Genomic DNA, 26,451 nt, shown 5'->3' on the forward strand with positions numbered 1-26,451 from the left:
TCTGAAACATGCAAAAGAAAGAAAATGTCTACAGTTAATTGTTTGGGGCTAGATTTTGAACCTTTTCCTCTGGAATTTGCTTACCGTAGCGGATCAAAAGATTGCCGCATTTCATTGTTTTGGCATTAGATTAGTGATGCAACCTTACCACCATCCAATGCACTTTTTCTTTTTAGCAAAATCTCTGTGTAAAAGCAGCCTCTAAGTCCTCTTAAACTCTATTAGAAAGGAGTAGACTATAATAATAGACTATAATAGATTATTCAAATAAAAATATTCATATGCCAATATTTTACTTGTGTCCCAATGAATAAGAAGCCGAGCAAAGTATTCATGTATATGCTGAAAATTTATTGATTTAACCAACCTGGATGACAAATTTGCAGCATTATGCTACCAGTACTGCTGCTTTATGCCCAATGGAACACTTTAATATGGTTTACTATTGTAGAATACTAATGCAGCCGGCTGGGCAAAAATACCTATGGGTGAGTTTTAAGTTTTACCCTCCACTCCATTGTCACCTCTGAATGTCTTTTAACTTATGTTGGTGACACTGGAGATGAAAGACAAACACATTAAGGATTATACTGGGCATGCGACTCGTCAAACATCTACAATAAGGTATTAAGGGTTGTTGCCATCTTGTTCCATCCTGGTCTCGCACCATTTTGGTAATCTGGCACTTTAATCCATAGGCCTCCTTTACTTTCCTTACAGTATGCACACGATCATGTGGTTCTCTTGTGTTTTTAGCGACTGCTCAGAATAATACTGAATGCCTCGGCAGTATTTGTGATATCCGATGCCTTTGCCATGCACTGCAGAGACAATCAGCTGCCCATTAGTTTTTTTTTCATGCACGGTGTCACCTCTAATCCGGCACTAAAGCAAACCTGCATTTACTTGTAGTAGGCTGAAGAGGCTGCAGCCATCAACGCCCCACATAGCAACAATGCTACAGGAACTATATTAAAAATTACAATGTGCCCATTGAAATCTGCAGCCCATCCAAGTAATTCCTGGATACGACAGGTTTTCCAGAGGGGCAGCCACTCTTTAGACACACCCTATTAGAAAATATTAACAGGAGCTGCAGGCAGATACCTTTAAAGTGTAATTTAACTTTTTTTTAAGCTTCTGATATGCGATAGTAACATGTCAGACGTTTTGATCGATGGGAGTCCGGGTGCTGAGAACCTGACTAAAACAAATGGGCAGTGAGTGCTATGCCCATGTGACTGTTTCTGCCACTGCTCAGCGTGGTGTATGGGCTCCAGACATGAGAATGGGCACCGCCCTCAGAGGAGCACTTTAGTGATAGGTGGGGGGGATCTCAGCACACGGATCTCCACCGATCACACCTTCTGACATGTCACTATCACATATCAGAAGCTTTTAAAATATTTAGTCATACTTTAACTACAGTTTAAACTTGTATGTCCGGAAAGTGATACTACTACAAGGGTCATACTGGCCAGTACGTCACATCCGCCATACTACAGCCTGCAGTTTATTAGAGGCGGTTCACTTTTCAAGTATTTTGTAATAACTTAAGCATAACAGGCTAACTTTACTTTCTAGCACTTTACAATCAGACAATAAATATGCTGCATTCATTATTAGTATATCATACATCCTTTTATCTTCTTATGGGCTGGCACCACCTAGCCCTGTCAGCCGGAATGAAACTGGAGAATAAGGTGCTTCAATATCAACTTGCAGGTCCGTTTGATTGAAGGCGCTCAATAAGCTGATCAGCCTGAAAAAGACGTAATACCATTTTATAGAGTATCTGTCACGTGTCGTTCAGTACATATTACCAGATTTTATTCTAGACTTGGAGAGCCACCCTTCTGACGATGGGTAGAGCAGAGTACCCAGATGCCGTATTATAAAGGGGACGGCAATATGTTCTGGCGGCAGACTCCATGGCAGCTGGCCCGTTGCAAGAAGAACGGCTAGAAACATGACAATTATTTTCTGAACAGAAATCACCTGTAAATTCCCGCAGGAGTTTGAACGATAAGTGTTCAGTCGTGCAGAAAAATTACTGACGCAACGGTGTAAACAGCAGACGTTCGCTTCTGAACTGTCTGCTTACTGTCAAGGGAAGAACACTCCCCAGCCGCCTCGCCTCCAACGCTTTCACCAATGTCAGCGATACTCCTATGTAACAGCACAGCATCGATAGGACGCACTGTGGGGCATTGTTGGCCCGACAGCTTGCCTCGTCTAAATGGGGCAATACCTGTCACACAGCAGGGTGTCTATACAGATATTTAGCATCACGAGGGAACCATAAGTGGAGGAAGGCGATGCTGGGCGATTTGAACAGAAATGCACTGTTGGGTTCCCTAAAAGGCATTGTTTGTCTGGCTATACCCCACAACTGTAGGAAATAAATAGATATAGATTGTTAATCCACTACTGAGGCTAGTCCAACGCCACCACTACAGTGATATTTCCCCCATCTCTAACCAACAAGTGACAGTGACAACCCGCAGGCGCACGCCGAGCCATGGCCCCATTTTAAAAAATACACATATTCACTGAGGGGGGGGGGGGGTGTCAGGAGTATTTTGATTCCACAGATTCTTTTCAGGAATGAATGCAATTTAGAGAAGAAAAAATTAAATTTCAAATTTTTGCAAATATGTCATTTTAAAGACAGTTTTTTTTTCTGTAGTGCACATGAAAATGAGGATATACACCCCAAAATGGATCTCCGTTTGTCCTGTGTGCAGAAACATACCCATTGTGGCCCTCACCCTATGTCTGTATGCACAACGGGCCCAAACCAAAGGAGCATTAAACTTCAACAGTTTTTTTTTAACTTTTATGTGATCGCCATTATCAATTGCTCACTGCGGCCCTCAGTCACTGCTCAAGGCTCTCTGGTACCTTTAGTAGCTAGGAGCAAGGAGATTTTTTAAATTTTCCTGGCCCTCCCTAGCTTCTGTGCTTGCATCCGCTATACTGCTGACGTCCGCATGCGCCGAAGTTGGGGAAAGGTCTGTGGCTAAAGATCCCATTAGGGGACGTTGCCGCATACCTTAAGTATAATTGTACCTTCCCTCACGGATTGGATCTGTGACGGGAGATAAAACTTTAACTTTTTTTACTTTTACATGATTACTGTTATCCATTGGATTATGGCAATCACGTGACTAAGGACCACCTACAGCGCCCTCCTATGAAATCTACGGGCTCTCGGCTACATTTGGTAGCCAGAAGCAGGGAGATTTTAAATGATCCTGGCAATCCTTAGCTTTTGCGCATGTGTCAGGCACGTGCACAGAAGCCAGGGTAAGGTCCGTGGATAAATATGATATGAACTGTGTTGAGATAAAACTTAAATTTTTGCTTGTCACACTTTTTTTTTTAAACTTTACATGATCATGTGACTGGTGACATCTCCCTGCTCTGGGCTACTCATGCTAGCTGGGAGCAAGGAGATTTTAAATCTCCCAGACTTCTAGGCCTTCTGCGTGTGCACCCAACATTTTATGTCTGTCTCGCATGCGCAGAAGCCAGCGTGAGGTCCTGGAAGGACCAGAACGCCGCTGGACATAGCGAAGGACAGAAGCGAGTAGCTTCAGCTCCCCTCATGGATCCGAAGTTATTTTACTTTGTTTGCTTTTATGCGATCGCTGTTATCCAAAGGATAACGGCGATCGCGTGACCAGGGGTTGCATATAGCGGCTCACCCTGACAGCTCCAGGCATTCGAAAACAGGGAGCTGTCACATCTACAGCCCCCACGGCTTTAATCACCAGGGCTAGCGTGTTCTTTTACGGCCCTGGGGATTAAAGCCCACAAAGCCAGGATGTAAAAACACTACGGGGCGGTCACTTTTCAAAGAACATCTGGGTAGTGACACAAGCTTATTTATGTGCCCCTAATAAGGATGGGGATCCCAGTTCAGCTCAGGATATCCGCAGTCAGGTTGGTACTCCAGTCTGTATTATGGACACATGAATGTGACTGAAATACGCTTGTCTGTCACCGGCCTAATTCTACAGCCTGAAGAAGAGGATGGTGTAACTTGACTGCTGGCAGACCGCTCAGTGTCAATCGAGCTTTGAGTGGGACAGTGTTATGGATACACCAAAAGCCACAGCTTGTCCTGTATATATGGTCTTCTGATAATCGGGTGTTAAGTCAAACTCCGCTATCTTTCTTTCAGTCTAAACACAGCATGTAACAGATGTCATATTTGAATTCAGCGCACTAAAGTTACTGTAAGCCGCCTATCTGCTCATCGGTTACAAAAATTGTGTTGCACAGTGTAATCATTCAGTCAAAATGCCAGCAGCAATTGATTTGTTTATTGATTTTCATGCCTGCAGAAACTCAACAAAGGACAATCAGCTCTAAACAACGGCCTGTTTACTGTGAATGGAGGCAGGTGGGTGGCTGGAATGGCACGGGCCAGCTCTATTCACTGAGTGATTATAACTTTGTGTAAAAGGACCCCATGCATGCATTGGATTTGACACAGATTTCAGCATCAAGTCTGTGCCAAAATTTGCATCAATCCCAATGATAATCCACATCCCATACATGAGAATATATATATAGCCCATTAACAATCAGTATAGATTTTTGGCTGTGCTGAGGATTTTATTATTTTGCATGGAAATGTAGAGGATTTGCTCCATTGAATGACAACAGGACTAGTCCTCAAGTGGAATTGGTGCGCACTAAAGTACAGATTACATTTACATATCTGTGGTGGATCTTATAGTAAAAGGCCCCTTTAGACACAACGATTGTCGTTCAAAAGATGTCGCTCAAGTGACTTTTCAGCGATCATCGTTGTGTCATTTGCAGCCCAAGATGATCGCTTAAGATCAGCGATCACTTTGCGCTACCAGCGGAGGATGCAGAAGACAAGCGGGGTGTCCCCGCTTGTCTTCTGCATCCAGATGTTTTCTGCATGGAGCGCCCGGCTGTTATACAGCCGAGCACTCTGTGCTAGGTATGGAGAACACAGCTGGTTCGCTCTGTTCTTCATACCCCACCTGTTATCAAGAAGCAGGATACAGCTGAAACAATAGTATCAGCTGTATCCTGCTGTGAATCCCTGATAAGCCTCATCATTGTCTTTCAGCACGCTAAAAGACAACAATGAGCGACAGCTTAGCGAAAACTGCAATGATGTCAGTGCAGTTACACACAACTATTATCACTCAATAGATGGCTTTTGAGCGAATTTTGACCAATAATCGTTGTCTAAATGGGCCTTAACCCCTTCATGACATGGCCTATTTTGGGCTTAAGGACGCAACAATTTTTGGCGGATTTTCTTCTCCGTTTATCAAAAGTCATAACTTTTTTATTTTTCCGTCGACGCGGCCGTATGATGCTTGTTTTTTGCGTGGCGAACTGTAGTTTTTATCGGTGCCACTTTTGGGTACATAGACTATATTGTAAACCTTTTTTTTTTTTTTTTAATGATAGCAGGGAAAGAAAACGCATCAATTCTGCCATAGATTTTTTTTTTTTTTTTTTTTTTTTTTTAACAGCGGTACTCATGCAGCATAAATGAGACATTCCATTTTTTCTGCGGACCGGTACGGTTACAACGATACCAAAATTCTTACATTTTTTTTAGGTTTTCCCACTTTTCTGCAATAAAAACCCTTTTTCTGGGTAATCTTTTTTTTTTTTCTAAATTGCTGCATTCAAAGTCCTGTAACTTTTTTATTTTTTGATGTACGGCACTCTATGAGGGCTTATTTTTTGCGAGACGAGCTGTAGATTTTATTGGTACCATTTTGGGGTACATACGGCTTTTTTGATTACCTTTATTGCGTTTTTAGTGAGGCAAAATGCTAAAAATTAGCATTTTGCCTCAGTTTTTTAGCGTTTTTTTTAGCGTTTTTTTCCGTGCACAGTCAAAAGGATGTGCAACTTATTGTACGCGTCGTTACGGATGCGGCAATACCAAATATGTGGGATTTTATTTTTTTTTTACATTTTTTTAAGCTAATCTGAGAAAAAGCATTAAAAAATGTTTTTTTTTTTACTCTTTTTTTTATATTTTTTTAAATTCTTTTTTTAATCTTTGTTTTTTTTACACTGTTTGTGTCCCTCTGAGGGACTTTAACCACTGCCCTGATGATCGCTGGTATAAGGCATGGCAGAGCTACTGCTCTGCCATGCCTTATCGCTTGTACAGCGATTATAGGCATAGGCAATACAGGACGCCAGTGTCTGGCGTCCTGTTGCCATGGTGACAGGCCGGGCTCTCGCGATGACATCGCGAGTTCCGGCCGGAGACACAGAGGGAGCCGCGCTCCCTCTGTGAACTCTTTCCCTGCCGCGATCTACTTAGATCGCGGCAGGGAAGGGGTTAACAGCGGGGGGAGCATCTCCGATGTCCCCCCGCTGTTGCAGCAGGACGCCGGCTGTGAGTGACAGCCGGCTCCCGCTGCGGGATAGCGCGGGATCACATAAGATCCCGCGCTATCTCCAGGACGTAAGTTTACGTCCTGTTGCAGGAAGTACCAGGCTGCCAGGACGTAAACTTACGCCCTGCAGCGGGAAGGGGTTAAGATATGGGTAGGATTTACTAAAATTCCCTAACTGTTCATATTCTTTCAGAATCAGGAATCCACCAAGATTAAATTAATTTTACTGCCTATACATCTTCAATGAATACATATATAATAAATGACATATAGGTAATATAGACTTTATATAAATGTACCTACATGGAATGTGCTGCACTTACCGTGATAAACCAGTAGGAATTCAGTCTGTAAATCATGCGAGAAAGAAATCCCAGCTGGCTGGCTGGCGCCAGAACATGGAGATGTAGATGGGATATTGAGCAGAAGGGAGGCCAGTGGAAACCCAATCTGACGGTAAAATGGAAAAAATACAAAAATCAATACACATTTGACAACAGCAAACATCGTTAGGCAGTTCTTATGATGGAATGCAGGAACAGCAGAAGATGATTTACAGAATGACTCTAATTATCCCTTCCGAAGAAAAGTACAATACAGGAAGACAAGGCTTTCAGCATCATCTTGAGGTCAAGTACAAATGGTTGTAACTGCAAGTTTTGCCCTACGTACACATGGCTGTAAATACAAGGGCACAACTTGCATCAGACGGCACACAGACACCGTGCACTGTCATCATGTCTGGGGCACTGCATGTCCTATTTCTCATCTGTGAAACATACCATCATGTGCATAGCCTCATAGGCTTTTCCATTTCCCCCAAAATAAGCGCTACCCCGATTTTGGGGGATTTTCAGGGAGGCTTGAAATATAGGCTTTACCCTAAAATTAAGCCCTAGTTGCATAACATAAAAAACAAACAAAAAAACTGGAATACATTACCTAGCAGGCTCGGTCCAGGTCCCTCCCGCTGCTGCCCGTAACTCCGACGCGCTTCTTGCAGTTCTCGACCGCCCACAAAAGATCACTTCCTGATTACGGGATTCATAAATGGCTCTGATTGTTTCTCGAGCGCTGCTCAACCAAACAATATAGCGCTCGATGAACCAATGCAATGTCTGTGATTGGTTCATCGAGCGCTATATTGATTGGTTCTTCGACCGCTGCTCAATCAATCACAGCCATCGCGTTGTGGAGGTGGGATTTATGAATTGGCCACTCAATGCGTGGTCGAAGAACCAATCAATATAGCGCTCGATGAACCAATCACAGACATTGCATTGGTTTATAGAGAGCTGCATTGATTGGCAGAGCAGTGCTCGAGAACCAATCGGAGGCATCGCTTCCTGGAGGCGGGTTTTATGGATCCCGTAACAAGGAAATGATCTTCTATGGACGGCTCAGGACTGCAAGAAGTGCGTTGGAACTCCGGAGAGCAGTGGGATGGACCTGGACTAAGCCTGCTAGGTAAGTAAAATAAGACCTAGCGCCTCTTTTGGCGCAAAAACCTATATCAAACAGGGCCTTTTCAGGCAAACATGATATAATAGGGCAGTGTGCTGACTGTGAAATTACACAGACAGCACACAGCCCAAAACTACAGCTGTGTGCACCTAGCCATATGCTGATGAAACTCAAATCTACCTCTTTGGCTCACATGTTTTCCGTTTCAGATCCAGAAATCTACCTATCCAGAATCCCAGCTATATCCTCCCTATTCTGTTCCTGCCTTGTATAAGTAAATGTGCAGAAAACAGAATTCATCAACTTCCCTCATCGCACTCCCCCCCCCCACCAGATCTATCAATTACATTTTATGTCTCCACACTTTCCCTGTCACACTGCCTTATCTTCAAGCTTTACATATAAGCCCTCAAAAATATCTTGCATGAACAAAAATATTGGTGCACGCCCTCATCATCTCTGCTTAACTAATGTAACCCAAATATGTGGGTGATTTGTAGCTGACAGAGGGAGCCCTCCCCCTCTTGTCAGGTAAACAGCATGTAAATGGTTATCTACAATCCTGGAAGTTGTGACCATGTGTCAGCCTTCCAAGATAGCCGACACCTGCTGTGAGTGCTGGCTGTGAATGGCTAAGCTACAGTCAATCACAGCTAGCGCTTCCAGAAAGCGGAGATTTTTCAATCCCCGGGCAGAAGAGAGGAAATAAATCAGTGCCAGGACCTTGGGAGAACCTGCGGCCGGGCTGACAGCGCATCTAAGGTGATGTATGTGGATTTTTTTTTCTCTTCTTCAGCTGCAGCTTATTTTCGGGGTAGGGCTTATATTTCAAGCCTCCCCCGAAAATCCTTGCATGTGATGCTACTAAATCGTGATATTGCCAAAAGAAGACGCAGCGATATCGCACGGACTAATGATGCGGTATCACTGCGATTTTTGCGCGGCGATGTCGTGTTGCCCATGTGAACGAGGCCTAAACAAGAGCAGCCAAGCAAGCATGCAAGAATGACACAATTAATACAGCGCCATGACAGAAAAAAAAAAAAACAGAATGGCACCATGTGCAACAGCAAAGGGAATACTCTACTCAGGAGGGAAAAATGTAAAGAAAATAACAACCACTGAACTGCTGAGAGTATAGGAAAATGATCCTCGGCCCAGGCCAGGACTTTCGCTCCTTCGGCCATGCCCCTCGTCCTGCTGGTTCTGCTCTGGTGATTTATGTACGCGGCTACTATTGTGTGGTTGCTTTGGGTGACCAGTCAACTGGTGAGGAAGGGATGAAGCGACAGGAGAATGGTTCAAAGTTCCAACACATTTATTGGCAGTATGGATTCTTGTCTGGCCCAAGAGACTTGCACTGTGAGGCTCTAGAGAGACCCCCTACTGGGAGGAGAGGCTAGCATTTGTGGTGAGCACCTGCCATTAGAGAATCAGAAAGGAGGACCCTAGATGAACCCGTGGAGAATCCAGCCACCAATGAAGACCGTGTTGGGTTCGCAGAGGCACTAGGATCTTCAGATCCAAGGAGTTTGGGGATCAGTCTCACCTTGAAGAGGCCGAGCGTGTAATTTGGCTGAATGGAATTGCCTCAAAGGAGGAGACCATTAGCACCAATACTCTCATGCAGTGGGGAATGTACAGAGGATTCTGAATTTGTAGAGAGCCCATTTGCCTCTGGAGGCGACACAGCTTCGCTGGTCAAGATTTGATAGTGATTGGACCAGAAGGCGAATAGGAGAAAACACTGGTACGCTTGACAGATGGGGATGTGAAGGCAGTAGAGATGAGCGAATGTACTCGGTAAGGCTGATTTTGCAATCGAGCACCGCGATTTTCGAGTACTTCACTACTCGGGTGAAAAGTACTCGGGGGCGCTGTGGGTGAGCGGGGGGTTGCAGAGGGGAGTGGGGGGGGAGAGGGAGAGAGAGAGAGCTCCCCCCTGTTCCGCGCTGCTACACCCTGCTCCACCACACCACGCCCCGCCCCACAGCGCCCCCGAGTACTTTTCACCCGAGTAGTGAAGTACTCGAAAATCACGGTGCTCGATGGCGAAATCGGCGTTACCGAGTACGTTCGCTCATCTCTAGAAGGCAGGCATCCTTAATGTAAATGAATGAGAGAAACTCCACGGCTCCATGGATGCAATGACAGATCTCAGTGAGTCTATGTGGAAATGCCGAATCCTTATATACTGATTTAGGTTCTTTAGATCCTTTTTGGGCACCACAAATAGTTTGGAATAGTATCAGGTAAAATGTTGAGAAGGGGAAACCAGAACAATGAAAGCCTACTAGGATAGGCTGTGTAATGCCCAAACAAAGGTCCTGGCCTTTGGAGGGACTTCGGAATTTTTCATCTGAGGTAACGAACAGGGGGTTGGGCTGAAAATTCTATGACGTAGCCTAAAGAAATGACATTCTGAACCTATGCATCTGTGACATGGGTGAGCCAGGCCTTTCTGAACTGGGAAAGTCATCTCCCCACCCTTGACAAACTGGGTTGGGCCACCCCATATGCATAGGATTCATCAGAGGACAACTGAGTGCTGTGGCCGTGGGTGCCAGGAGATTTGGGGCCTTAAGGGCCTTCACATTTGATCTAGCGATGCTCTTTTACTATCCGAGGTATGGGGCAGCAGCAAAAGGAACAAAATTGAGATCTTTTCCTCTGTGTAGCTCTCAAGACAGCTGGGTCTGTTCTGTGGTAGATGGGAACTTTCTCCACTGATGGCATCAGCCTGGCGCCAAAAAGCCTTGCACCAACAAAAGGGAGGCTTGTGAGAGACCTTTTAGACAAGGGTTCTGTGTCCCAGGATTTAAGCCATGAAGTCTGGTGTGCGACTACTGAAGCTGCCAAGGCGCGAGCTAAGAGCCTGGCCGCATCCAGGGAAGCATCACAGATAGGCCAGGCAGGGTAGTTTATCTGATGCGCCATATCCGCCAATTCTTTAGGCGAAGAACCGGAGCGGATACGCCTGCGTAGTGGTTTAGCTTTGCTATTTCAGCAGTGTTCCCTGCAAGCCCTCACCTGCCTTTAACGAGGAGGGGAGCTTTCCGGTGACAAAGGATGGTAGGGACACTATGGCTGGCGGGTGGGCCACGTTTAAGTTAATGCTTGAACGTGCCCCCTTTTCTTCAGAGGTTGGAGCAGACAAGAGAATGGTTAGCTTTGTTCTGTTCACCGGCCTCAGTGAGGTAACAGGGAGAGTCATGCCTCACTGTTATTTCCCATATCCAAAACGGTGTTTAAAAACCGTTGAGAAACAGGTCTGCCACCTACAGACACTAAACTAAAAACTGATTTGCTTGGTGCCTGCAGGGGAAAAAAATATAGTGAAATGGGAGGCGCTAAAACTTTTTTTTTTGCTTATTGTCCGCCTCCCAGTGGCAGTAGCTTTACCCATGGTCTATAAGCTGTGTCCCCCAATGATCTGGATGAGAAAATTAGATGTATTGATCTATATTCTGCAAGCTGTTTCAATACATCTCAATAAGCAAGACAAATAGAATTTATACAGAGAAGTGAACCTCATGACAACTTACCTTATATCCTCCATATCTGTCACATTGTTTTTCTGGAGCACACACTTTCCTATTTCCACCATATTCTGAACTGCATTAAGGAAGATAAGGAGACGCAGCTGAATGTCAGTAATGGAAACATATAAGAGACTAACGGCTCATACACCCCAGAGCCATTGACATGGGGCAGTTATGCACTGCACAAAGGCTGTATAATATGCTATATATCATGAGGCCGTACAGGCTCCACATGTGAAGACCTAATATCTAAGAAGCTATGCTTTTAGGAGCATAAGGCTCTGTACATACAGCATTCATGGAGCACTTCAGATTTGTACCTGATGCAAGAGAAAAAACTACCATATGAAATTGGAGCCATACAGAATAGGCCCAATGCACTAAGATGGGAACCCTAGGATGGCTCTATATAAAATGAAGAATAATACTGTGGTGTGCGGTCTGAAAAACACATACGCTCTCACAGCTTTTAGTCAACGCATGACTTTACTGAAGAGAGAGGGTAACTTCTGAACATAATCACTGACACGTCCAGACTAAGTATAATAATATGTGTCTATGGATGTACATATAGAACAATTGTCATATCAGATCACGACTGTCCTCTATCTACTGATTACAAATCCCATAAACATACATGCAGATCATCCATCTCACCTAGCTGCACATGATCATTTGTTAGGGTTTTACAGTTTCCTACATGCGCCTTGGGTACAACCAGGTAGTGATGAGGCGCTCCGGGTCGGATGTCTCTAAAGCAGGCCAGCTCCTCCTGTGAAGAGAGACTATTTATTAGAATATCCCGTCTCAGTGCTACGTAACTCAACTCAAACAGGGTCATAAGAGACTAGGAAGAGAGGTCGGATTTTCTTTCACAAAAAGAGTGGCATGTTGGGGAGAAGGGGCTCGAGTGAACGGGACCCCCGAACATTAGTTTAAATGTTGGCATTTAAAGAGTTAACAGCTCTAATGAGCCGTGCGACTTATCGGAGCTGTTACGGGCAGCCAGCAATAGCAACATCCCCCTCCATACACACCCCGAATGTTCATGACGCAACTGTATGTTCTGCAGCGTTAAGGGGTTAAAGGGATTCTATCAGCAGGATCATGTTGGCCATTAGGCAGACAACATCTAATAGAGCAGGAGAAGTGGAGTAGATTGTGTTATAGGGAAAGGTTCAGTATAACTTGTATTCTATTCATTTATATCTCTGCACATTCTGAGCTGAACAGTCCAATGGGCGGAGCCATTAGTGACTGACATCCACCCCTGTATGTAGAGTTATACTGTTAGCTGTCAGTCACTGATAGCTCCGCCCATTGGACTGTTTAACTCAGAATGTGCAGAGACATAAATGAATAAAATACAAGTTAGGGTTCCTACCCCCTTGCGTTTTTTTTTTTAACGTGATTGTCAATGGGACTTTCTAATGTTAAAAACGCATCACAAGTTTGTGCTTTGCAATTTTTGTGCAATGTATTTTTAATATTAGAAAGTCCCATTGACATTTGCGTAAAAAAAAAACTAAAAAATGCAGCGATATCGCAGCGTTAAAAAAAACGCAAGTGTGTAGGAGCCCTTATATTGAATGTTTCCCCATAAAACTACATATCAGTCTGCTCAGCTCCTCCGGCTCTATAACATCAGGCCTGCAGTTTGGGCAACATGACCCTGCTGATGACTCCCTTTAAACAAAAAGAACAGGAATTAGAAAGAAAAATGTTACAAACTTGTATAAATCATCTAATGTGGAGTAAATGGAGGCATCTCTGCAATGGTGTTCAACATAGAACAAAAAACACAAGAAAAAATATGGTGCTCACGGTGATGCTTGTGTAGAACAATTTTAGGTGTGCATTAAAAAAAAGTAACAAAAATCCTCAAGATTTTGAGTTGTGAAAATTAAAAAAAAAAAACAAATAAAAAAACAAAATAAAAGAAACAACAGAAGACCCCTGTAGAGTCTGTGGTAGTCAGAGCTGTGGTTGCTCGCTAAAAATCGTGTGAATTAAGAATAGCCGCGATCAAGTCCTGATTTTAATTAGCGTTTTCTTGTTCAGTCACACAGCGGCGGTGGTGGATCAACAAAAAATACGCTGCTGCACGGAAATCCTCGGAATGACTGCTAATACTTAAAGGGGTTTCCAGTGTAATACTATTGATGTCGCTATGCCTCCGCGCGGGCTCGTAAACATGAGCTGACTGCGTATTACGTGTGCGATGTACGTGTGTGCGATATGCAGGATTTTGTAGGTAATCAAGTACATTGACTTCCACTGTATTGTGGACAACGCAGTGTGTTCTATTTTCCCATGTATTACACGTGAGAGCCCATTATCTCTATGGGGTGCGTCATCAATGCTGTCCGTACGGGATTACACTGCTTACGGGGGTGCTGATAGGTGCTGCTGTGAAGTGATAGAGTGGGAAATTTAAACAAAAAAGGAGGACAGGGCATGACAGCATGTGTGAGATACACCGCCGTACGTGGTGATAGGCCTGCTTACCACCAGATCCACAGCTGTAAAACCCTGTGTAACTTCTGCAGGGTTTTACACATACGGTCATGCGTGCCTGGCTTACACTCATCATCATTGCCGCATCTACAGGGTGAGCCACGGACAAGTAGCCAGTATCAAGCCCAATGTCCACGGGCACGCATGGATTCCATCTGCTGAATCCCGCAGCGGAATCCAGCCGTACCCACAGACATGGAGAGGAAAATACATTTTCTTACCTGTCCAGCTCCAGTGCGGGTCTCCTTTGTGTCGGCCGGATCTTCTTTCTTCAGCACAGAAGATGTATCCGGACATGCCAGCCAACGTGCTTGATGCATGCACAGTCCTCATTTTTATTTTTATTTTAAATCTGCTGTCCCGCTGCACTTCCACAGTGACAGCAGTGGGTGTGCCGCGGCGGGGACGACTTCCATTGATTTGAGTGGAAGCCGTCCCGCGGAATCCGCAGAAAAATTGAGCATGCTGTGCTTCCTTCCCACGTGTGCGATCCGCACGCTGGGAAAAAATAATTTTAAAAAAAATCACATCCGCATGCTCTAAATTGTTTTGCGGATGCTAATACATCCTAATGGGCAGCTTGATTTGTAGATCTCCTGCACGGGGTCCACAAATCAAATCTGCCCGTGGACATTGGGCTTAACACTCTTACGTCTTTGATGTGCACAGCAACCAATCACAGCAAAGCTTTCATTTCTTATACTTGTGAGGTAAAATGAATGCTGTGCTGTGATTGGTTGCTAGGAGCAACAACGAGTTTCTCTAATGCCTCATGTCCACGGGTACCCACGGATTCCACTGCTGAATCCCGCAGCGGAATCTAGCTGTGCCGACAGACATGGGGAGGAAAATACATTTTCTTACCTGTCCGGCTCCAGCGAGGGTCTCCTCTGTGCCGGCCGGAACTTCTTTCTTAAGAACAGCTGATGTGTCGGCGACGTGCCGGACACATGTGCAGTGGTATCTTATTTTTTGAATCCCCTTCTTTCCCGTGGACCCGCGGCACGTCCGCAGTGACAGCTGTGGCTCTGCAGTGATGAGGATGTCTTCCATTGACTACAATGGAAGCCGTCCCGCCGGATCTGCAGAAAAATGGAGCATCCACACACTTTTCATTGCCTTGCGGATGCTAATGCATCCTTGATGGCGGCTACAGCTGCGGATCTCCAGCGCAAGAGGCACACGCGGATTCTATAACTATACTCCGCCCGTGGACATTGGGCCTTTCAGTTTTCATAAACATGTGGTGCCAGGCTAGTTACAACAGGAATCAGCCCTCCACATTGGTCTGCCCTGCAGGCAGCGGGCGCCTCTGCGCTATAAGGCCGCTTTCTCACGGGTGATCGCGGGTTTGCCGCCAGAAAATTTTGCTTTGAATTTTTTTGTGAAAATCAATGGGACGTTCTGATGTTAGAGCCGCAGGTTTGTGTTGTGATCACAAGGAAGACATTGGGGATTAAAGAAATAAATGGCGGACAGACCGCGCACACCGCGATCCCTTGTTTTCTCAACATCGCACGAGTGCAAACATCACAGATGGGAAGGAAATCATATACTGGAAATCATATTCTGCTTGTTTAGACTCTCGCCCGCGTGAAACCACCCTGATATTACTATTAACTCCACTGAATTATGTCCCGTGCATGGAGATATATATACACTGCAGTAGCGATGCTAATCTGCAGCAGAGTGACCAATGGACAGAAGTCTTGGTCGGGTGATACGTTGTATTCGCAGAGAGTGTATCCGGCGCACCCCCACCCCAGGATCAGCGCTCCCTCTGGCCCCATGACGTCACTCCCCAGCCGCTTACGTCAGAGTGCAGCAGCTCCGCGCCGCCCTCCTGGCTGTTGCAGATCCTGCAGAAGACACACTTGGCATCATAGCCGGCGGCATCCGGCTGCTCGCCCTCCGCAGACATCTCGCCGGCACAATGCGGCTGCTCCACCCCGCCGGCCCCACACTTCCTGCGCCCTCTGTGTCGTCACGCTGGAAGATGGCGCTGCCCGGGAGAAGCGGCGCGGCGGCTGTGTGCAAGTACCTGCTGCTGCTGGCCCAGGAGAACTGCGAGTTCCGGCCGCCGGTGAGAGGAGGCAGCGCTGTGTAATCACGTGCTCATGCTTGTCCGGACCTCTGCTTGCCGTCAGTGAATGGGAACATGCTGTAGTACTAACACAGACCTTCTCACAGCTGAGCGGTTGCTGCACTTGCATCCAGCTCATTCTGTGTAAGCAGGGAGGTAGATCTGGCTCCCCAAAATATGAAGAGGTTAGAAGGTTTTCTGGGACATTGGGGCGACGGACACCAGCGGAACTTAGTGGCGTAGTATGCTACATAGTATCCACGGTGAATGGAGGCCGGGAGGTACATGGATCGCCATTCATCCACTCACACTCACGTATATAAATTGCATATAATACACATAAAAAGGCGCGCAGCATGTTGTATTGTACCGTATGTTATACACGCTGGAGCCCTACTGTTCTCTATGGGCGCGTAATAAGTAATGTATGTATAACATTGCATTGCGTATGTGCCACATTTATACGTACAGTCATTAAGCAGGTCAGATTGCACATGGCAGCGCGTGAAAAATCACTATCATACGTAAAATGCCGCGTTACACAGCGCGCCCGTGCCTGACTATCAGTAAGCTGTCCTGACAGTCGGTCATCAGGAGGGGATCAGTCAGGGTCCGCTGCTCTGATCCCCAGCGGGTGACCCTGTGGACCTGTTACTATGGCCGGATGATGGGGAGAAGATATTAGTTAAGGCCCATTTAGAGACAACGATTATCGCTCAAAAGTCGCCCAAAAGACATCTTTTGAGTGATGATCGCTGTGTGCATTTACACGGCAAGATGGTCGCTCAAAATTTGCTGAAACGGCAGTTTGAGTGACAGTTTTGAGCGTTCACTTTGCAGCAGTGTGTAAATGAAGGCTCACGCTGTATGCAGAAGACAAGCGGGACCGCTATCTCCTGCATACAGCTGTTGTGTTCTCGGAGCGCTCAGCTGGTATACAGAAGACAAATGGACCCTGACTGATCACCCTGACGGGCCGCTTGTCTTCGGTATACAGCTCTTGTCTTTTTGGAGCGCTCAGCTGTGTAGTAATAGTCACCCAACTAGTCATAGAATCCTCCATAGTGACTCTAGTAAAAACTGTGACCCCCAGTAGTAAGTTCCCCCTATAATGGCCCAAGTATTAATAGTGGCTCCAGTAGTAATAATGTCCCCTATATTGGCCCCAGTGGTAATAAGTGATTCCCATAGAAGTCCCAGTAGTAATATTGATGCCCTTTGGCCCCTGGCCAGCCTGCATCCCTACAGGTATTACATTAAGCCAGCCTGCAGCTCTGCTCCAGCGATGACAATCGCTCCTGAGTCTGTGACTGCTGACCTCTCTCCTCGGCATACGCGCTGCATGCTGATGGCGCACACAGACTGCACTGCCGACGTCGGACCAGAGCTGACGGCTGGGTGGGTGCCTGTTAGGTTGCTGCACGCCCAGCGGGCACATAAGATTCAGTTTCCGGATTCAGGCCACGGATGTTTGACATATGTTACTGTACTATTCCTCTACGAAACATCAATATTTGCAGATAATCCGAAACGATGTAATATCACTCCAGAGGACGGCACAAGGTTGGAAATGGATCTGGATCAGTTGCCCATACCACCTCACATGGGACTTTCAGTCAGCACTCTGTTTCTTTGTTGCATTTTTGAAGAAAAAAAACTGAAATAAACGTTTCCATTTTCCGCCACTGATTTCAGTGGGTTTTCCGAAAACAGAAAGCGGAGTTTCTTTTTTTGCCAGCACAAATAGCTCTGCAGACTGCACCATGTGTTCCAGTAAGAAGAAAAAAAACTGACACCTAACAAGATGGAAGCAAACAAAGTGTTTTGCTTTTGGAAAACCCACTGAAATCAGTGGAGAAAGAAGGAAAAGTTTATTTCCATTCTTCTGCTCCAAAAATGGAACAAAGAAACAGAATTTTGACAGAAGGCCACAATGCTGGTGTGCATAGGCCTGGAGGCTGATAAATGTAAGTTTATACACCTGGACAGGGGAAATACATGTCACCATTACACACTAAATGGGAAACCACTGGGAAACACTGACATGAAAAAGCACTTGGGGACTTTAATAAAGTTTAAAGGTAACTGGAGCAACCAGTGTCAGGCAGCTGCTGCCAAGGCAAAAGCCATCATGGGGTGCATCAAAAAAGGTCTAGTAGCACATGATGCGACCAGTGTTCTTCCTCTTTACAAGTCACTGGTTAAACCACTCATGGAATATTGTGTACAGTTTTGGGCACCGGGACTAAGGCCTCATGCACACAGCAGGTCTGGATTCTGTCTGCGGAATCCCGCACAGAATCTGGCCCTAAATACGGAAGGTGACCCTGCGTACCTGTCGTCTTCTTCGCCGGCGTCCACGCGGACCTGTCTTCTTCCGGCTTCTCTTTACTGAAGATGGTCCGCACGGCTCTCCGTCGAACATGCACAGTACAGATTATTTTTAAAAACTCCTTCTTTTTCCCAGCAGAACCCATGGCCCATCAGCAATGTCAATAGCGGATGGGCCGTGGGTCAGAGGGCCTTCATTAATTTAAATGGAAGCTATCCGTGCGGGAAGCGCAGGAAAATGGAGCATGCTGCGATTTTTCATCCGTGAGCGGAAACCGGAATTGGTTTCCACTCATGTGCATGAAGAATCTTTTCTCCATAGAATGTTATGGAGGATTATTGCTGTGATACCCGGAGGCGGACGCCAGCCCCGGATTCCGCATCGAAAATCCTTAAGGACATATCAGAACTTGAGCGGGTACAAATGCGAGCAACTAAAGTAATAAATGGAATGGGCGGACTACAATACCCAGAGAGGTTATCAAAATTAGGATTATTTAGTTTAGAAAAGAAGACGTCTGAGGGGCGACCTAATACATATATATAAATATATAAGGGGACAATACAGAGTTCTCTCCCATCATCTATTTATACCAAGGACTATGACTGTAATAAGAGGGCATCCTCAACGTCTAGAGGCAAGAAGGTTTCATCACCAACATAGAAGGGGGTTCTTTACTGTAAGAGTAGTGAGACTGTGGAACTCTCTGCCTGAGAACGTGGTGATGGCAAATTCACAAAGAGTACAAGCGGGGGGCCTGGATTCTTTTCATTCGTATAATAATATTACCGTACATTAGGGTATGTTCATGTGGTGGAATCCAATGTAGATTTCGCCTCTAAAACCATGGCAGAAATCCGTAGCCACACGGCATATTTTTGACGCATATCCGCTCAATAATTTAGCCCTGTCAATGGGCAAAACCTATGGGCTGGATGTCCAAGGCGCTTTTGGGCTAAGAAATGACATGTCACTTTTTAATGCAGATCTGCATCAGAAATTCTGCATGGGGATTTTTTTCACTGACCTGGCTAAATCTGCAGCAAAATATGCGGCACGGCAGCGGATGTCTGCCGTGGTTTTAGAGGCGGAATCCTTGTAGAAATACCTGTCAGATTCCGCTGTGTGAACATACTCTTATAGTCACTGGATTACTTCAGATGTGTTAGTGATCCAGGGATTAGGGACTGCAAGAGAATAAGCACTGGGGAAAACGAGATGTGAGCACTGGTTCTTTTTGTTCCGTTTTATACAAATGGCTGCTGCTTTTATACAAAGTTGGGAAACTCCTTTAACCATTTAAATTAGCTGCAGGAAATGTTATTTTACCCCTTAGTGCCCGGCATATCATGTTTTTACACCCTGCAGCTGCAGAACGTGTATGAAGGGAGATCACGGTGCGATCTTCCTCCATACAACACGTGCGACAGCTGTTTCTTACAGGCAACAGCTCTGATAAGCTGCGTGGCTCATTGGAGCTGTAAACCCTTTAAATGCCGCTGTCAATTCTGTTTAAGTGTTCGCTGTAGTGGTCATGCAGATATGACATGCCATTGCTCTAGGGAAATAAATGGGGACCACAGATGCTGGAGTTGTGGGGAATTTATCAAGTGAGTTATGTTTTCCTGCAGCTAGTTTAATTTCTGAAACCCTATGGAAATCCTTGTCCTGCCTGCAGGCTGACACATTTTCTAGGCACATTATAGCACATTGTCAGAACAGTAAAGAGGTTTGTGGTGCTGATATGTCACACAGTTGACTAGACTCGGTAAATTTACATTCGCCTCTCAGCTGTGAAAAGATTTTGGTCTGTGTTGGTTTTTCAGCATTATGGATGTAAACAAGAATGTCTCTATTCACTGCAACAAGCAGAGATCTTTAGTGGTGCGGAATTAAAGCGTTAAGGGGAAATTTATTAAGACCGGTGTTTCATGCGTGGTTTAACCTGAAGAGCACTCAAGTAAGATGTGCCAAAAGTATTAAAAGATACATGACGTAAAAGGGTTTTCTGCCCTCTTTTTAATTGGTAACCCATCCTAGTCATTCAGGACATCTGTCCATCAGCTGATCCTCCGGCCTGCAGTCGGTGTAGTGGGCTGGACATTGTTATCACTGGTCAGCACAGGAAGTGGCAGCGCTGACTTCCAATCCTGACCATGAGAGAAGCAGGAAGTAGAAGATCAGCTCGGTGTTTCCATTGATTTCAATTGGAGTGAAGCTGGCACTCCCATTTCCTCCTCTGACCAGTGCTGACGAGGTCTGGTCTGCTGCACTTAGATGATCAGCTAATGGACGGGCAGCAGACCTCTGTCCATCAACTTCTGATGACCTATCTATAAGATAGATCATCCGTTAAGAAAAAACACTGACAACCCCTTTAACACTCTAAGGACCAAGTGCTGGAAATTCATGGCACTTGGTGCTGGGCTTTAATCCCAGCCAATAGCAACATGGAATTAAAGCTCCTGTTTTTAACCACTTTTACAGGGCAGATAGCACTCAATGAGTGCTGTATAGTGCAGAGAGAAGTGAAAGTATTACTTTTGCTATGCAACTCGGTGATTCAGTGACTACCGGGTGCCCCTTGTTTCAGCAGAGCAGCAGGATCCTAGCACACCCTGATCAGCTCTGTTGGAGACTATTTTCACTACAAGGGGATGTTTTGGCTGCTATGGATGCCCGAGTTACAGTGAAAAAGTGTGACATAAAAAAAAAAGACCATGTGACTGTTCCCAGGAGGTCTTATAGGATGACGTGGGGGGACATAGATGAAAAAAAAATAGTAAATGGCAACAAAAAAATGTTAAAGAAAATTACAGAATAAAATAAAAATTTATACATAAAAAAGAAAAATGACCCACAACTGATGCCAACCAAATCTGTCACCATATGCGCCCTGTAATCCAAAACTTTGCATATTATATATCAAAGCGTCCAAAACAAAATGAGAAACCTATTCATGTACTTTATTTAAGCTCAAATATACTGATTTTAAAAATAAAGTATAAATTAAAAAAAAAGCTTTTTGGCTTTTTACCCCCAATACAACTAAAAAACGGGCAAAAAAGATATTAATAAAAATAACCCTATATGTCACAGAAAAAAAATGCAGCAAAAATACTTTTGCTAGCTGAGGACCAAAAAATAGGGCAGTAAAATCACTAAAAACTGTCTAGTCATTCAGGACCAAAACACCCTGGTCCGTAAGGGGTTAATAACTTTTGCTCACCTCTGGTGGCCCATGTGCCAAAAAATGAAATCAGCTGCGAGTTGGCATGGCTTTGTTAAGGTGTGCCAATTTCTAGTGTGAATTATAGTAAACTTTTATGTGGTGGGATGCCCCGCCCTCTTCCGCTAAAGCCCACCCACTTTTTTTTTTTCAAGCAAAAATTGAATAACCATTGCAAATTTTTGGCGCAGGAATTTGCTTTTCCATTTGACTTGTTTTCAGTTGCTGTCTACGGAGAGTTTACTATTGTGTTAAGAGTCTTTTGTCAGTTCAGTGTTCTGCAACCTACCGGTACATGAGAATGATAAGTTATTTACTGCTTAGTGGTAACGTTTGCCTTTACTGCTTCTTACTGGTTGTAGATTTGTATTTACTTGTCATTATTATTGATAATATTAATATTCAGTATTTTCTATCCTGCAGGAAATTTCATCTCTCCTGTCCCTTTATGGCGGCAATATCAACAATCAGGAAGACCATGGAACGGTTTGTAGATAGATATGTGTTTGTGCGTACATGTCTGTATGGTGTGATATATATTCACGAAAATGAGACCATTTACTTCTGGCGATTACAGGGTTATTCCCATAATAGTAAATGATGGCATATTGCTAGGATACTTTGTCACTTTATGGTCAGCGATCCGTAGATTTAAAGGAGCTGCAGCATTTGAATGTGTTCTACAGTTCTTTGTACAGCAGGGAAAGAGCAGGGGGGACATGGGTTCCTCATGATCCACAGAGGACCAAGACCCTTGACTGCTCAAGTGATCAGAATGTGATTGCATGTCCCCTTTAAAGGCGTGGTCCAAGTTATACCCTTAAAGGGGTTGTCCAACACTAGAAAAAAGTGTCTGCTTCTGTTCCATAAACTGCACCACTTTTGTCCAGGGCTGTGTCTGGTATGGCGCTGTTCCAGGAAAAAGAGTGCACCTTTGGTGTTTTTTTTCTAACCCAGTACAACCCATTTAAGGGCACGACCTATTTTGGACTTCAACATGCAGATCTATTTTTCAAATCTAATATGTCACCTTATGTGGTAATAACTTTTTCAATTGCTTTTGCTTATCCAAGACTGTTTTATTGTGACGTACTTTCTTTTGGTGGTAAATTTTGGTTGATGTGTTTTGTGTCTTGACTAGAGATGAGCGAGCGTACTCGGATAAGCACTACTCGCTCGAGTAATTTGCTTTATCCGAGTATCGCTGTGCTCGTCCCTGAAGATTCGGGTGCCGCTGCGGCTGACAGGTGAGTCGCAGCGGGGAGCAGGGGAGAGCGGGCGGGAGAGAGGGAGAGAGAGATCTTACCTCCGTTCCTCCCCGCTCTCCCCTGCAGCTCCCCGCTCCGTGCCGGCACCCGAATCTTCAGGGACGAGCACAGTGATACTCGGATAAAGCAAATTACTCGAGCGAGTAGTGCTTTTCCGAGTACGCTCGCTCATCTCTAGTCTTGACCTTATATGTATATTATAGAATTTATTACAATTGAGTTGTAAGAAATTTGACAGTAATATGTAGTTTTAGTTCAAAATTTTCATTTTCACTAGGACTACAGGAGAAACGGCACCTCGCAGTTTGGTACACAGGCTCTCCTGAGTTTGTAATTACAACATATGTGGTCCTAGGTTGCTATTTGGGCAGTCAGCAGGGCTCAGGAGAGATGGCTTTTGGAGTGCAGATTTTGCTGGATTGGTTTTTGCACCAGCCCTATTTGCCGAGTCCCTGAGGTTCCAGTACAATGGAAACCTTCAAGACGTGACCTCTTTTCGGAAACTAATGGTACAATTATGGGGTACATATAATATAATGAAACACTTCATTTATTGAAAGCTTTTTGCTAACTTAATTTTTTTGGGTGGTTAGTATAAAAACAGCAATTTCATCTACATAATGGACCTCGCACGGACAGTGTGTGCATGCACATAATAAAGAGGGCGCGTTCGGTATATAATGCAAAGGACCACATAAAATCAAATGGACTTTGTTAGGCCACGCATAGAGCTGCTTGTACCTAGGCCAACAATTTTATTGTGAGAAGACTCGCATTTATGTATGCTCTACTTTAATTTTGTTTTCATATACTCTTTGGTTCACAGTCTCCTTTCTGTGTTCTTAATATCCCATGTGAGGACCTGGCAAGGAAAATAATGAATCGGACTGTATGTGCAAAGTAAGGCTTGGTAAATAACTATTTCTGTCTTGTAGAATTTGATAGTCATGATGCTTTTTATCCTTCTGGGTGTGTTGGGACAATTGTACTAGATTAAAACACATAGCTAATTGTTACAAAGTTAGGCGTAACATCTTCTTGATTTGGCAAATTGCTCAATAATAATAAAAATGTACATTAAATTGAGATGAACCAAAAAGTTAGAACACACCAACGTGTCAGAAGACTTCAATGTCAGAACTGGAGCCCCACAGATGTAAACTTCTAAAAAGTGTCTGTTAGAACAAAAATGCAGTCAGGCACCTAACATTGCTCAGCAGACTGCTTATACTCCTCTGTTATAGTGTTCTTTTGGCCTTAGCATACATACAACCAACATTTCTAAAATGTCAAGTCTTCATGTAGCCATAGGCTGCAGCGTATATGTAAAAAAAGACAAAGTTCCTAAAGTGTTTGTCTTATTTTGTCTCCTAATACCAAGTTTCGGAGTAGTGCTAAAAGTTGTAAAGTTTTATATTAGTGACTCTATTTAACTCACAAGCTCAGTTTAAACCTTGCTGCTTGCTCATGGATCTGAAAAATGTGCATCCAATACACTTTGGACGATGAATGTGTGATTCATTATAATACTTGCTCATTGACATATTTTGTTTCCCTCTTCTTTAGATCGCTCTTTGAGTTGTGGGGTAATGGAAAATGCCTAGACGAGCTCAAGCAATCAGTTCAGAAATATCCCTTGGAAAGGATGGTATGAAGAGTCACCAGACTATAGCTATAAAGCAGTTATTCCCAACCGGGTTTTCCCTCAAATGGGTTTTCCAGGTAGCGCCCGCTGGGATACACCGGGGTCAGAGCAGAAGATGCTACTCTGACCCCTGTGTAGTTTCCGGTGCTCGTAATTGTAGGCACAGATGAAACCAATAGGAGCTGTGCCAGCCTCTACAAGTGCAGACGCATTGACTTGAGTGAGAACTGCTGGTACTCCTGCTGTGAATAATCCGTGCTGGCCATATGAACAGTGCTGGCCGGTTAGATCAGCATGTACTGTCTTAGGGCTCATTCACAAGACCATATGCGTAACACTCTGTACGAGTGCCGGCCATTACACAGAGGTCAGAGCAGCATCATCCACTCCGACTCCGGTGTATCCCAGCGGGCGCTACCTGAGAAGCCCCTTTAGGCTGGGTCCACACAGGGCAGCTTTGCTACAGAATTGTCTGGCGTCAAGTTGCCATGTCAACCCATCGGCTCTCTGCGATTACTTAGTGAAGAGGCAATGACATCACAGAGAGAGCATGATATACATTGATTGTGGCATATAAGGGCTTAACAGCAAGGATCATGCACCCAGAATTAAACTTACATCCTGTGGCATTAAGGGGTTAAAGCGGACCTCCACGCCTAGAGAAACAAAGATAGCCGCACCAGCATTCCTAAAGGCCCATTTAGATGGGACGAATGTCGGGCAAGCGATGCCTGACACTCGTCCCCGCACAGACTCACTCCCGTGCTACTACATGGAGCTAGTATCGCTGGCTCACAGCGGGGCGGCTGGAGGAGATTTCTCTCCTCACGCTCCTCCGTCCTTCTCCATTGACTTAACATAGCGGTCGTTCAATTCTGAACGGCTGCTATTTCCACTGAACGATCAGCGATTGCCATGTTAAGTCAATGGAGAGGGGCGAGGGAGCGCAAGGAGACTTCTCTCCTGCAGCCTCCCCTCCACCCTGCTGGCCGCTATGTGAGCGAGCCCATGATACTAGCTTCCGTGAGCGAGTGTATGCGAGGACGAGTGTCGTGCATCGTTTGCCCGACATTCGTCCCATTAAAATGGGCCCTAACTGCCTAAAGCACACTGAATTATTATGTATCAGTAGTCTAGGGCCACTCTCACACACACTACGTTTTACCGCGTTAACTGCGAAACAACGCTTTCATTGATTTTAATAGGACCTCTCAGACCTGTGCTCGAATGCGGCTTTTTCGATGCCGCGATTTTTGAGCGCTGTCTGTTCTATTTTCCAGCGTTTTTTTTTTTAATGCACCCCATCACAATGACCTGTCAAACGCTGTGACGTGTTCAAAAACTCCACTCAAAACCACAGTAAAATAACACCGTTCCGAGCTGCGTTTAACTGAACGCATGTGTGAGAGTGGCCTAAGACACTACACCTGCTGTGATTAATCCGTGCTGGCCACATGAGCAGTGCTGGCCGGTCAGATCAGCATGTACTGTCTTAGGGCTCATTCACAAGACCATATGGTTAAACTATGCATGGGTCACACCACATTTTACCAGGCCGTGTGAGCCGGCTATTGACACGTATGACAGCGGGCGCACTGCACGTGACAGTATATCGCATGCACGCGGTCATGCGCAGTGTGACTTTTGTATTTTAATTTCCCCGCCTGTCTCGTAGCGGGGTTGTGTATGTATCGACGCCAATATGCAATGTATTATGTGTGGACAGCGTTGCATACGCTACACATAGAAAAGACTAGGGATCTCTCTGAGTGATATGCGCTGAAATAGAGCGCGCTGCAGTCTTTTTCACGCGCATATCTTGCTAATGTGAATGGATCAATGAAAGTCCATGTATGCCGTAATATGTGGTGAAATCACGCTTGTGTGAATGAGCCCTCAGTGTATATTATGCAGTGTGCATGTATAGGAGCTGTATGGCCATCTTTTTGTCT

At 45.0% G+C, this 26,451-nt stretch overlaps 2 protein-coding genes across 4 annotated transcripts in view; one reads left to right on the top strand and one right to left on the bottom strand.

Moving 5' to 3' along the window:
• Positions 1 to 330: 330 nt before the first annotated feature.
• Positions 331 to 15,888, bottom strand: HINT3 (histidine triad nucleotide binding protein 3). Its single transcript, XM_066605521.1, has 5 exons — positions 15,756 to 15,888; positions 12,083 to 12,197; positions 11,429 to 11,498; positions 6,743 to 6,869; positions 331 to 1,762 (listed from the first exon to the last, which is right to left on the bottom strand). Exons 1-5 carry the CDS (start codon positions 15,861 to 15,863, stop codon positions 1,715 to 1,717), a joined length of 468 nt encoding a protein of 155 aa, XP_066461618.1. The 5' UTR covers positions 15,864 to 15,888; the 3' UTR covers positions 331 to 1,714.
• The window catches only part of TRMT11 (tRNA methyltransferase 11 homolog), a 56,481-nt gene continuing 45,845 nt past the window's right edge, over positions 15,816 to 26,451 (top strand). The window contains exons 1-4 of one of the 3 annotated variants that reach the window (XM_066605518.1): positions 15,816 to 16,025; positions 22,010 to 22,072; positions 23,681 to 23,754; positions 24,421 to 24,502. In XM_066605518.1, the coding sequence (XP_066461615.1) occupies positions 15,876 to 16,025; positions 22,010 to 22,072; positions 23,681 to 23,754; positions 24,421 to 24,502 (369 nt within the window). In that variant the 5' untranslated portion in view covers positions 15,816 to 15,875. Of the gene's footprint in view, positions 16,026 to 22,009; positions 22,073 to 23,679; positions 23,765 to 24,420; positions 24,503 to 26,451 lie in introns of those variants that run through there. The other 2 variants (XM_066605520.1, XM_066605519.1) reach the window with 2 other exon arrangements.

The sequence above is a fragment of the Eleutherodactylus coqui genome, chromosome 1 (assembly GCF_035609145.1).
Source record: "Eleutherodactylus coqui strain aEleCoq1 chromosome 1, aEleCoq1.hap1, whole genome shotgun sequence".
NCBI lineage: Eukaryota > Metazoa > Chordata > Amphibia > Anura > Eleutherodactylidae > Eleutherodactylus > Eleutherodactylus coqui.